The 13,948-nt window shown below is 45.9% G+C and overlaps 1 protein-coding gene across 6 annotated transcripts in view; it reads left to right on the plus strand.

Moving 5' to 3' along the window:
- The window catches only part of LOC124007393 (signal-induced proliferation-associated protein 1-like), a 46,479-nt gene extending 32,991 nt beyond the window's left edge, over positions 1-13,488 (plus strand). The window contains exons 10-17 of one of the 6 annotated variants that reach the window (XR_006833919.1): positions 513-902; positions 1,191-1,335; positions 1,427-1,559; positions 3,476-3,574; positions 3,809-3,872; positions 6,515-6,593; positions 7,000-7,476; positions 9,616-9,739. Coding sequence is in view for 5 of the 6 variants with exons in the window: in XM_046317904.1 (XP_046173860.1) it covers positions 513-902; positions 1,191-1,335; positions 1,427-1,559; positions 3,476-3,574; positions 3,809-3,872; positions 6,515-6,593; positions 9,616-9,759 (1,054 nt within the window). In the remaining variant the exon portion in view is untranslated. Of the gene's footprint in view, positions 1-512; positions 903-1,190; positions 1,336-1,426; positions 1,560-3,475; positions 3,575-3,808; positions 3,873-6,514; positions 6,594-6,999; positions 7,477-9,497 lie in introns of all 6 variants that reach the window. The other 5 variants (XM_046317905.1, XM_046317908.1, XM_046317907.1 and 2 more) reach the window with 5 other exon arrangements.
- The last annotated feature ends 460 nt before the right edge of the window (positions 13,489-13,948 follow it).

Below are 13,948 nucleotides of genomic sequence, written 5' to 3' on the forward strand. Positions count from 1 at the left end.
ACCAATCAATGTCTCTAATGGCCTCTAATGATAGTGACCCAGGTAGTGGCAGTTAGCAAAGACCTCTACATTCTTCTAATGTCAGCCAGATGGACAGTGTTCCTGCAGCCTGGTAAAGGAGGAACTTCTCAGACAGAGGAAAGGCAACACTATTAACAGGGCTCGCCATGTACATGTCAAACTGGCTGGTGGAGCCATCTACAGAGAGAGAACCCCTCATTGGTAGATATCGTTTTGACGTTTTGACAACCCCAAAAGTGTGGCCACTGTCAGAATGTTGTTACATCTTATAATAGGGAAGGACACCTTGGATTTCAAAGAGATGCCATGTTTTTTCATAGGTAAATATATGTTGTGCAAAATCCTCAGAGGTACTGCTCTAGAATACTGTACCATTCATGAATAAACGGAGTGGATTAAAAGGGATGTATACATTTCTGTAATATTTATTCAGTAATACCATCTTGTTAGTGAAACCTTTCTTGCTCTCCTGCTGTCTCTAATGGCTCCAGGAGTTTCTCAGAGTTATACCAGAAAGCCATCCAGGATGCAGAGCGTAAGCCTGGGGAGGGCCAGTCTGGAGAGGCCTGGGTGCTGGACGAGGGGGAGGAGGAGGAAGAGATGGAGGAAGAGGAGCGGGAACAGGGAGAGGGGAAGGAGGCGGAGACGATGGAGGGACCAGCAGAGGGAGGAGAGGCTGAGGACAGGCTGTCAGAGACTGGACAGGGTGAGGAGGACCAGGGGGACCAGGGCTCCCTCCTCTCCCCACCCAGCCTGCCTCTGTTACGGGCCACCTCCCTGCAGGACCACCCACTCAACCAGACCGTGGAGATCACCCCCTCCCAGCTAACACGCAGCTACTCCCTAGAGAGGCACCCGTCCTGCCGAGACACATGTGACAGGTATGTGACCTCCACCCTCAGCCCCATCATAAACCTCAGGTTATTTATTCCTCAGGGGATTCTCTGACATCCTTGTCATCACGAGTTCAAACATCATGGTTTTCACTAGGTATTATTGTGTATGTTTATGGTTTTATCGAATGAACTCAAATTTTAGCCCAAATCTCAGCTATCCTGAAGATGACTAGATGAACTAGTTTTCTCTCCAGATTGGATTGTAAAGTCATTAGTGGAAGCAGCGGATTTATAATCTGTACATGTCTCAATCTTTGTGTCTCTCTGTGACAGGCATGTGTATGACAACGTGGGTGTGAAGTTGAAACATCACATCTATGAGAACCCAGGGGAGCTGAGAGACGCCACGCCTGACCTCATCCTGGCTGTCAAACCCAAGATGCCCCTGGACGACGAGCGGGCACAGAGACACACACAGGCATGGAGACAAATGACAATCTGGATAATAATCTGATGAAGGTCCCCACCCCCTGGTTTGACCGTTTCTATCTCTCTCTCTTTCCCTCTAGTTTGTGGGGGCTGAGTTGGGTGAGGAGAGGCCATCAGCGAGTGACCCCTCCCTGTCCTCCACCCGGTTGTCATGTCTGAACAGAGCGGAGAGAAACTCCCGAGCCCTGAGCCTACACAACTCCATCACCAAGAGTGGGTGTTCCACCACACCACTCACTCTGTCCTGCATAACATCCCAATTCCTCTCCAATCAATTCCTCTCCAATGTCCTTACACACCTCATTACCATCACCACATATCAACTACCCCGAGGTAGACGTCCTAGTTTTAGGTGAAGGTGATGTGTGTTGTGAATCCCATTTCCCATGTGTTTCTCCTGTTTATTAAACAGCCCTTTAACACAATAGCGTCTATTAGAGACTCTGCTCAGCGATGTTGATCACCCTCCTAGTGATGGCGTCTATTAGAGAATCTGCTCAGCGATGTTGATCATCCTCCTAGTGACGGCGTCTATTAGAGACTCTGCTCAGCGATGTTGATCACCCTCCTAGTGATGGCGTCTATTAGAGAATCTGCTCAGCGATGTTGATCATCCTCCTAGTGACGGCGTCTATTAGAGACTCTGCTCAGCGATGTTGATCACCCTCCTAGTGACGGCGTCTATTAGAGACTCTGCTCAGCGATGTTGATCACCCTCCTAGTGACGGCGTCTATTAGAGACTCTGCTCAGCGATGTTGATCACCCTCCTAGTGACGGCGTCTATTAGAGACTCTGCTCAGCGATGTTGATCATCCTCCTAGTGACGGCGTCTATTAGAGACTCTGCTCAGCGATGTTGATCACCCTCCTAGTGACGGCGTCTATTAGAGACTCTGCTCAGCGATGTTGATCATCCTCCTAGTGACGGCGTCTATTAGAGAATCTGCTCAGCGATGTTGATCACCCTCCTAGTGACGGCGTCTATTAGAGACTCTGCTCAGCGATGTTGATCATCCTCCTAGTGACGGCGTCTATTAGAGACTCTGCTCAGCGATGTTGATCACCCTCCTAGTGACGGCGTCTATTAGAGACTCTGCTCAGCGATGTTGATCACCCTCCTAGTGACGGCGTCTATTAGAGACTCTGCTCAGCGATGTTGATCACCCTCCTAGTGACGGCGTCTATTAGAGACTCTGCTCAGCGATGTTGATCACCTTCCTAGTGATGGCGTCTATTAGAGACTGCTCAGCGATGTTGATCACCCTCCTAGTGATGGCAAACAGACAGTTGTTCCACTGCCACAACAGCTTGAGAGTGAGAGCAGTAAAACAAAAGAAAACTAACTGTAAAGAGAGAGAGGAGTAGCTATGATAAGAGAAGGTCTATGACGGCCTCTGCAGACCCTGTGCCAGCTGATGAGGCCATGCCAAATGGTGCTGAAATGGAACAATTACAACTGTTCAAAAATGCTCTATGCTGTAATTGAGACTCAAATCCCTTTTTAGCCCCCAGACCCTTTCTCCCCTAAACCCCTCTCCTCATTATCCTCCTTTAGCCCTCCCTTCCATCCCCTTTGTCCCTCTTCTTTCATCTAGGCTGCCCCCTATCCCCATAACCCAATATGCCCCCGCCCCTCTACCACCCCCCTACCAGCTACACACCAAAGGAGGGCCAGATGGGGGGTGGGCTTTAGGCTGCCTCAAATCAAGGATCCCTTTTGGACCATCTGCTCTCTCTCTTTCTCTGCCGTGAGGCTATGAGACTCATCACAGTGTTTCTGTAAGAGCTCACACACTCATCTTCTCAGCAGATACTTCAGCTTTCTTGGAGGAGATTGTCTCTGTTTCCCTCCCCACACTCCAGAAGGCCGTCACACACAGAGATTGAAAGAACCCACTCCTCGCTCTCACACTGCAGCTAGTCGGGCAGCGCCACCGAGGCAGCAAAGCATTGTGGTAGCACCCCCTGGTGGTGGCTCTTTGTCCTTGTTGAACCACAGAAGGCATTTGCCTGCTCATAAATCCCACAATTCTGTTGTGTTGTCATGCTGTATTGTCATGGTCTGCTGCTCACCTTGTTGATATGCCTTTGTTATGAAAGCCCATTGAAACTCTGTTTCTCTCTTCCAGTCCTGTCAGAGACCACAGATTCCTCAGAGGAGGAGTGGCAGTCTATAGCTGATCTAGCCACAGCATGCCGCAGCATCCTAGAAGCCCTGTCACGTGAAGGTAAGAAGACATCTATCTGCATGGGATGACAACAGATTATGTTATTTTACTAAATGCATCTACAGCTGTCATATTTGATACATTACCACAGGAAATTGTCAAATTAGCACTGTTGAAAACAAAATACTTTATTTTCTAGCGAGTGTATATGGCTGGCTGTGTATGACTGGCTCTGTGTGGTTGGGCTCAGTGACTAACATGGGTAAGTGATGTGTCATATTTCACAACGTAAAGCAGGAGATGGGACCCAAGGAGCAGACTCCCTGACAGATGGCAAGCTAAAGGACATGAAGGACAGGTGGGTTTGGGTCTCTAGCTATACACGGCTGGTAGCCTAGTGGTTAAAGCGTTGGGCCAATAACCAAAAGGTTGCTGGATTGAATCCCCGAGCTGACAAGGTAAAACTCTTGTCTTTCTACCCCTGAACAAGGCAGTTAACCCACTGTTCACCGGTGGGCTGTCAATGAAAATAAGAATTTGTTCTTAACTGAATTGCCTAGTTAAATAAATGGTAAATATCAAATGAAAAATAAATACATGCACACACTGAGATTGGATCACTGTAGACCTCTATGCATGTCTCTCTGTGTATGTGAACTCCAAATGGTGTCTGACTCATTGTCCTTTGTGTGGATCTTCCTGTGGGCGGTTGTAAATCAGAGATGGACTGTTGCTCATCATGATACTTGCTCTTTGGCATATTGCCTGTCCTTAGATCTCCCCTCGTCATCTCTCACACTCTTTCTTTAACTCTCCAACTCTCTCTCTCCTGCTGTTATGTAATTCTCCTTCTTTCTCTCTGATTAATAATCATTTGGCGGTTGCTTATATTTGTCCTATTTCATACGTGTTAATTGGACATGTATTTTTGTGCATATCCCAACTCCCCCTGAGACCCCCCAGAGAGTGGGGTCACAGTGGGGTCACAGCCAGTACCTCAGCCTCCTCTCATACATCTATTTTACTCACTGTCTTTTCACACAAACACAAAACAGAGAGGATACAGGCAGGGCCGGCCCCAGGCATAAGCGACATAAGCTGTCTCCTAGGGTGCCCGACCACCTGTCAAAAAAATCTCTATATATACACTACCGTTCAAAAGTAACTTTCTACTGAAACTTGTCAGTCTATTCTTGTTCTGAGAAATGAAGGCTATTCCATGCAAGAAATTGCCAAGAAACTGAAGATCTCATACAACGCTGTGTACTACTCTCTTCACAGAACAGCGCAAACTGGCTCTAACCAGAATAGAAAGAGGAATGGGAGAAAGTTATTTGTTTCTGGACATTTTGAGCCTGTAATCGAACCCATAAATGCTGATGCACCAGATACTCAACTAGTCTAAAGAAGGCCAGTTTTATTGCTTCTTTAATTAGCACAACAGTTTTCAGCTGTGCTAACATAATTGCAAAAGATGGCCTCCCGGGTGGCGCAGTGGTCGAAGGCACTGCATCGCTAGCTGTGCCACCAGAGATTCTGGGTTTGAGTCCAGGCTCTGTCGCAGCCGACCGGGAGGCCCATGGGGCGGTGCACAATTGGCCCAGCGTCGTCTGGGATAGGGAGGGTTTGGCCGGCAGGGATGTCCTTGTCTCATCGCGCACTAGCGACTCCTGTGGCGGGCCGGGCACAGTGCACGCTAACCAGGTCGCCAGGTGTACGGTGTTTCCTCCGACACATTGGTGCGGCTGGCTTCCTGGTTGGATGGGCAGTGTGTTAAGAAGCAGTGCGGCTTGGTTGGGTTTGTGTTTCGGAGGACGCATGGCTCTCGACATTTGCCTCTCCCGAGTCCGTACGGGAGTTGCGGCGAGGAGACAAGACTAACTACCAATTGGGGTGAAAAAATAAAAAAACATAATTGCAGAAGATTTTTTTAATGATCAATTAGCCTTTTAAAATCATAAACTTGGATGAGCTAACACAACGTTTCATTGGAAAACAGGAGTGATGGTTGCTGATAATGGGCCTCTGTACGCCTATGTAGATATTCCATTAAAAATCTGTCATTTCCAGCTACAATAGTCATTTACAACATTAACCGTGTCTACACTGTATTTCTGATCAATTTGATGTTATTTTAATGGACAAAACAATTGCTTTTCTTTCAAAAACAAGGACATTTCTAAGTGACCCCAAATGTTTGAACGGCAGTGTGTGTGTTTTTGGAACTCTCTGTCGAGAGTTAGTTGAATACATCAAGTGCATTTTCGTAATTTGTTTGAACCTCAGTTACTAACAGTTACTCAATCAGCTAACAATTGTTTGGATTGGTCATTTAGTCTAGCCGGGGCCTCCCGAGCGGCGCAGTGGTCTAAGGCATTGCATCGCAGTGCTAGAGGCATCACTACGGACCTGGGTTCGATCCCAGGCTGTGTCGCAGCCGTCTGCGACCAGGAGACCCGTGATGCGGCGCACAATTGGACCAGCATTGTCTGGGTTAGGGGAGGGTTTGGCCAGCCGGGATGTCCTTGTCCGGGGATGTCCAGGCCGGGCGCATACACACTGACTTTGGTCGCCAGGTGTACGGTGTTTCCTCCGACACATTGGGGTGGCTGGCTTCTGGGTTAAGCGAGCAGTGTGTCAAGTAGCAGGGTCGTGTTTCGGAGGACGCGTGGCTCTTGACCTTTGCCTCTCGAGTCCGTACGGGAATTGCAGCGATGGGACAAGGCTGTAACTACCAATTGGATACCATGAAAAAGGGGTAAAAAAAAGAGAAAAAAGTTCAAAATAAAAAATAGCCAGCTATCTAAACTTGTAGGAACCATGGTTGAATTATTGACAGGGCCACTAAAATGTTTTGCCTGCGAGGTGGTGTGGCCCCCCCAACAAAATGTTGCTCAAGGCCCCCAAAAGGCTAGGGCCGACCCTGGATACAGGAAACATACAGACAGCACCAAACTATGTGCATTATACTTAGTGTGTGTCTCTGTCCCGTTTCGCCAGTGACTCACCGGGCCACCTGGAGGAGAAGGTGTCCCAGCTGGAGGACATGCTGAAGAGGCTGCAGGACGACTTGCAAAAGGTACTCCCCATTCAGATGGCCAACCACAGCCCCTCCCCAGACCCCCCCTACAGCATCCTGCCCACACAGTGACCCCACGACCCCCCATCCTGTCCACTTACCCCCCACCCTACCTTGTACCCCGCCCTCCCTTCTCCTCACCCAAACCCTGATTCCTACTGCAGACAGACAGACAGACAGACAGACAGACAGACAGACAGACAGACAGACAGACAGACAGACAGACAGACAGACAGACAGACAGACAGACAGACAGACAGACAGACAGACAGACAGACAGACAGACAGACAGACAGACAGACAGACAGACAGACAGACAGACAGACAGACAGACAGACAGACAGACAGACGGAATGTAGAAGTAGGGTGGGCCAAGCAAAAGAAACCCTGTCTTGTCATTGGGCAGGGTGAACAGAGGAGGTGAGAAGATTGGCTGGAGGGACTTTGGGCAACCATGCTCACTCTCTCAACACTATGTGGCCAATGGCAATAGAGGCAAGTACAGCATGAGATTTTTCCTCTGTTGTTGCGTTGAGAACAAAATAACAATTGGAAATGGAACTACTAAAAAACAGACCTGAGTTAATTAACCCAATAACCCAAAACGACCTGTGGGGTCCTTCATGGATGTGAACGATGTAAGCAAAGTTCCTCCTCGCAACCCTGAAGGTCTGACAGGCTGTCAGTCATCCCTGTGTGCAGCCTCAGGACCTCAGCGCCATTTCTCCATTCACAGGTTCTTCTCTGGGAAACATGGGGACTTGGGGATGGAGGACCTTTGAAGCCTTCAGAACTACTGAATGACTAGCTGCTCTTGTAGTGTTGGTTACACAATGTAGAGCATCTGGAGAGGAAAGGAAGACTGAAGCAAATAGGAGAAAGGGTGAGAAAGAATGAAAGAAGGAGAGAGAAATGAAGAGGGTTTGGAAGCCTCCCAAGCATCCTTAAACACATTTGGGTGAGACATGATTCCTTTGTTACAGTAACGAAGGTGTTTAATCTCTGAGGTCAACTGAAACCCTATGGTATGCAGTGTGCTATATCTCCAACGTAGTCCTTTTCACCACTCAAATATCAAAGAGACGCCACACAGCCAGTGTTTAAAACTGCCATCCAACTAAGTGAATGGCATTCTAAGGATTTTAGTGCAAATGCTATTCGCTCAACTTCTTGAAACATGTGAGACACGAAGCACACATACGAATCCAACTCTGCAGATATTTATGGTCACAATCCTGTGGCTATAACACCAACATAACCAAAGTCTTACCCTCTGTTTTCGTAACTCCCTACTCTTCCTCTGAACACTCACCATTAACACAGTGTTATCATCAATCTAGACAACACACAGACATTAACAGTCAGGGACAATGAACAAGGCAGATGACCTAACAGGGACATGCCGCATCAGATGATCCATTTTCTCTGTTGTTTACCTTCTGCCCTGGTAGAGTGAGTGAGCATGGTTGGTTATGGGCTGTCCTAGTCCCATGGTATGTCCAGCAGAAACCAGTAGGAATTAGCTGAGACTGTGGGAATTGTGTTACCTCAGAGTAGCTGGTTAGGTTCCATTCAGAAGTGTGATGTGAAACATGGACTACTTTTGGTTAGTCTTTGGTTTCTGTCTGACTGCCAAGGCGGGAGGGTTGACCGCACTGGAGCCAGTGTAGTATGGCCCAACACCCACCTGATGTGGTGATGATCATTGGTTACTTTGCTTTCTGGTGGACTCTCATCTTTACATTTATTCATTTTCCCAATTCTGAAGCTGAGTACTTGTTATTTCAGGTGTATTGACTTGCTCCAGGGCACAGTTGCATTATGGTCCACTAGGGAGTTGAACCAGCAAAAGCCATACAGTACTGCTGCTACCAAAGATAATTCCTATTGACCCAGATTGATGATAACTGGTCTCATCTATCATGAATTGTTATTGTCAACTATCCGTAACCTGTCTCCTCCTCATCCCACGACTCACTGACATCACATCACACCAGATGGACAGAGACGGACAGACAGACAGACAGACAGACGAGACAGATTGACAGGGGTCAATCTGGATAGAACCCTCTCTCTGTGTAGATAGTAAAACATATCAACACCATTACATAAGGCAAAGGTGTGGGAAGGCTATATAATTAAGCAATACGGTACAAGGGGGTGTGGTAAATGGCCAATATACCACGGCATAAGGCTGTTCTTATGCATGACGCAGTGCCTGGATACACCCCTTGGCAGTGGTATATTGGCCATAAACCACAAATCCCTGAGGTGCCTTATTGCTATTATAAACTGTTTACCAACGTAATTAAAGTACCACTGGTTGTGCTGGTAGTGGCCCCTGTCTGTTTGTCTACCCTAAGCCTCCGATTTCCTGTCTCTGTCACTACTCTTGATACAGTTTGTGAAAGAGCAAACAGGAAGCATTTACTATGGTAAATCACCGCTCTAAAAATTGCAATAGCTGATTTCAAACTGAATTCCAAGTAGTGAGAGATTAGGGTGACCCCTGCTGTTTGGTTGATGAGGAATGCAAGACATTTTGGAGCTTGGGTCTTTATGGAAATATCACTTGTATAACAATCAGCTACATTGGAAATAAAATGTTATGCCAAACTCCTCTGCTCTCGTTTAATGAGAGATTGATTTATTCATTGGTTGTTTGGTCTGGAACAAGTGGTTGCCATAGTAAATCTGTCTAAACATTTCCTCCATACACCACTTCTACCTATGGAGTGCTTTTATAGAAGGAAATTGGTTTGTATTTGTGTGTGTGAGTGCGTGCGTGTATCTGGTGTGTGTGTGTGTATACTTCTCTAGTACCCTGTCTTGCTTGCACTGCTACCACAAGGCATGTATGTGTATGTTTGTGAACCTGTCTGTCTGCGCGTGCCTGCTGTCCAGCCCAGTCCAAGCCAGCCCTCACCCACCTCCACCCACACCCAGATCCCTCTCACCCCTCCATCCATCCCAGCCATGGTGGTCTGACAGACGGGTGTTGTTGTGTGCCACTCCCTGGCAGGAGAAGGAGGACAAGGCGGTGCTGCAGGCCGAGGTGCAGAGCCTCAGGCAGAATAACCAGCGGCTGCAGGAGGAATCCCAGAGCACCGTGGCCCGCCTCATCAAAGTCACCGAGCTGCTGTGCAATGTCAACAAGCCCTGCTAGCTCTGTCACAGTACACACTATGTGTACACAGACACACAAACACACACACAAGATCACACACAAACAAACGCAGACAATCAAGATCATAAACACATTCCGGACACACCACATTCAATATTGTATACAAACACCCATGCACAATACATCAACATACTCTATTACTGTTGCTCACTGTATATTAATACAGACACACACACACACACACACGCATAATACTCTGCATTCTGTAGAATGATATTTGAACTCTGGACCAGCCCATGAGTGTCAAACCAACTGAAAAACAACCCTGAGTCATTTCTCACCATCTGATGGTCTTCTCAATAGCTTGACCAGTTGAGAGGCATGTCCAGGGTTGCTCTTTACCCAATAGTGTGTTTCTTTGTACCGTGAGTGTGCGCGTGCGTGCATCACCATGGTTATTTTATCTTGCTTCACATACTTGACAAGTTGGGCAGAATAGCAATTGCGTAAAGCTACCCAGTTGATTTAGATGAAGAGACACATGTGCAGCATGTTTGATGGCTGTTTATTTCAATTGACCCAAAGTGTGTGTACAGTATGTAAACAGTAGTCTCTCTCCTCTCTGCTCAACCCTCTCCATGATATGCAACGTCTCGGACTGAGAACAAACAGCTCAGCTGTGCACCATTAGAGGGGATGGCCTAGGAGCTACATAGGGAAAATGACATGCATGCTTGAAAAGACGGACTGATGCATACTGACCCTTCCTCTCTCTGCCAACCTGCTCACAGAATGGTTAGTTCGTTGTGTAGAGACACTATTCTCTCCCCTCCCTACCGACTCAGCTTCATTTGAAGGGTTATGGACTTGAGTCGGCAAGTAACAGAGTATTTCACATCTGCTTTCAGGGAATGAGATGCAATTTAGTTATAAGGGAATTGACTCACCGAATGCACTCAGAGAGCTGGATATGGAAGTGGATAATACCTTGGATGAGGATGAAACAATGGAACTTTATCCCTTAAAGAATGGCTGTAGAAGCTACACTGTAGAAAGTACGCCTCCTGCTGGACTGAGCCATGCATTGCCACACGGCAGCTCTCCTTTCAAAGAAAAAAAAACATTGTAGAGATTTAATGTAAACTGAACAGGATTCCTTTAGTGAACACAGCCATCTGTGTTCAATTATATTTTGTGTTTGTTTGTTTGCTGGCTACAATGATACTTCAGTGTATTTTACATTTATTCGGAAAGGTTCTAGAGTGGTTGACTGTGGGTGAGGGATTCCCTCATTTCATCTTTCTGTGTGTGTGTACCTACTGTATGTGTTTCTGCGTTGTTTTTGCACTTTTAGCATAACCTATATGGGCATGGGCCAGGGCACTATTTAACCTCCTGCCCAGGTTTATGCCTTGCTTGAAAAATGAAAGTGGATTTGATCTCACCCCACCTCATCTTCAGGTCCACTGCTGATGACGCCAATAACAATATGAGATCAGAGGAGGACGGGATTATTCCTCCTCCAAGACTGTTCTGCCAAAAGACGCCAGGGCAGATCTCCTACACCCCACTCAGACCACTGGACCCAGCTGTGACACGCCCAAAATAACTAGACTTAAAATTTGGAAGGAATGCCAAACAATCGTCAATCACACTGTCTCAATGCTACTTTTTAAAGACCTACCCTTTTACTTCCTCTTGTGATTTTATTTTAGAGTCACTGTGATTGCCCGGTACCAGCAGATTACAATATATTCTAATTAAATAAAACATCTAGACTATATCTATATGTGAAGATGACATGTACAGCTGAAGTGTTTAATGTTACTTAGCGCATTCGGTTGTGTATGCTGTCCATTGCAGGATGGTTTAATATGCAGACCAGTGTAAATGTGGCCGAACAGGCTGTTTGATCCATGCTGTTTGAAATGGTGATGCCTTGTTGGAAATGATTAGTAGAGTTGAGAAGTGGAAGAATATCTGATGTTTTACTGTGTTCTTCTGTATAGTTCTTTAGATTCTAGGAGGTTGTTGAAGCATGATACTGCACCAGGCAACTTCCCTGCTCCCCTGTGTGTGTGTGTGTGTGTGTGTGTGTGTGTGTGTGTGTGTGTGTGTGTGTGTGTGTGTGTGTGTGTGTGTGTGTGTGTGTGTGTGTGTGTGTGTGTGTGTGTGTGTGTGTGTGTGTGTGTGTGTGTATGTGTATGTATGTATGTATAAAAATGTAATAACTTATTAATCTTGCAAATGTGGAATTCCTTGTTGGATGTTTTAATACAGGGGGGGTGGGAAGCAATTACATGTGCTAAAAAGTTCAACTGGTATGGTGGGGGTTGGTTTTAAGGAATAATCTTTTTTGGTAGAAATTCAAACATAAGAAGACAGCAGGAAATATATTTCTGCAATGTTCTAGTATTTCTTGGGGAAATAATATTGGTTATCATTGTCATATTACTATTGAGCTATTCATTCAGAGCTCCTACGTTCACATTCAATAAGGTCTCTAAAGCCACTAGGTACGTGTTAAAGAGTGACTCTCAGACTGTCCACAGAGGACCGGACAGACAGCATGGTCAGACTGGTTCATGTGAAGGCTTCTCTCTCAGACAATGAACGGTAACTCAGCTTGGTGTCTTCATTTCAGTTCTTTATGGTAGCAGACAGTGACAGGTTGTCCTGTACCCTCCAGAATAGACAGGTGTGTCTGCCACATGACAGACGCAGATGTACGGTTGGTTGGTATGGGGTCTCTCCAGGGTCCGCTCTGCAGCCCTAATTAAATCTAAAAGAAGACCGACAATAAGATGGGTTTAGGGACCCCAGGAAATTGTCAAATGGGTTATATGAAGACGATATGAAGTTTGTGTTTTGTTAGGTTAATGGGAATTATTCTGTATAGCACTGGTTAAAGACCAGTATCTCCAACCCTATCAAAATATAATCATTTGATGCAGAAAAACTTTCCACAATAATTTGGACAAGTATAAACCATCCTCCAAATCACACTCTTGAGTGCACTTTGAAGACCCATTTATGCATCACAGAACACAGAACGTATGTCTGACACCTAACACAGAACGTATGTCTGACACCTAACAGAGTGTATGTCTGACATCTAACACAGAGCGTATGTCTGACACCTAACACAGAGCGTATGTCTGACACCTAACAACACATTACAGATAGTAACAATTCAATAGGCTTTCACCTGCTGTATGCTACTTCAGCTGGCAAATGATCTCCAACCAGCCAATAGGAAACCTGTGAGAAAGATCCCTGGTAGAGACATGTGGCTGTTCCCTCCTCCCCTCCATGCTGTAAGAGCACAGATAAATGGACAGTGTTTTCCTGTTATCCTCTTATTGGTTTTGCCTTTTATGTCATGGCACCATCCTTACAGGAAACCATGGCATCAGTATATGCCCTACTTACCACACAAGAGCTGGAATGTCAAGATAGAATAGAGGACATGATTACCAGTAGAACTCCACATGAAGTCATATCCTGGTGTAGGTTTACGGCAGGCCTGGGCCACACGTCAGGTCAGAAAGGTAGCACACATTATGCACTCAGCTCAGCCAGTTAAAAACGTTACCATAACCAGGCAGTGGCACACTGAGGGAACGTATTGTAAAACACTAAAAAACATGTTTTCAGTATGATGCCACCTCTAAACCTGTTCTTTCCCTCACAGGAAGTCAACTGACTAAATGTTGTTCATGTACTGTGAACTGGAGGACATGGCAATAAAGAATCCTTTAGAAGTGATTGGTGTGTTTCTCAATGTTTCTTTCTTTCTGAGACCCGACAAAGGGCGGTGTTGGGAAGCTGATATCACTTTGTTCAATATATCATTGGTGATTGTTCTTTTGATGCTATTCAGTGTAATAAAAAGCTACATGTTGATAACAATGTAACAACAAGATTACAAGTCCTGATTTGAGGGCATCATTAGTTTTACTCTGTCTGGTTAATGAAATCTTACACAACTCCTACTGCAGTGATCCGATAACTAGACCCTTCAGAACCTACATTACATTTGCTGTAATCAGCATCATTCATGTAACTGATACAATCACAAGTAAATCTCGTACTCTGAGGCCCTTTCTATGGGTGACTGTACAGACTAGATATGAAGTTTCTTTCCAAAATGCTATATCAACCAATTTGTCAAATTTGTGTTTTTTTTTTCATCAGAAATGATTGCTTATGGGGACCTTCATGTGTG

The sequence above is a fragment of the Oncorhynchus gorbuscha genome, linkage group LG20 (assembly GCF_021184085.1).
Source record: "Oncorhynchus gorbuscha isolate QuinsamMale2020 ecotype Even-year linkage group LG20, OgorEven_v1.0, whole genome shotgun sequence".
Classification (NCBI taxonomy): domain Eukaryota; kingdom Metazoa; phylum Chordata; class Actinopteri; order Salmoniformes; family Salmonidae; genus Oncorhynchus; species Oncorhynchus gorbuscha.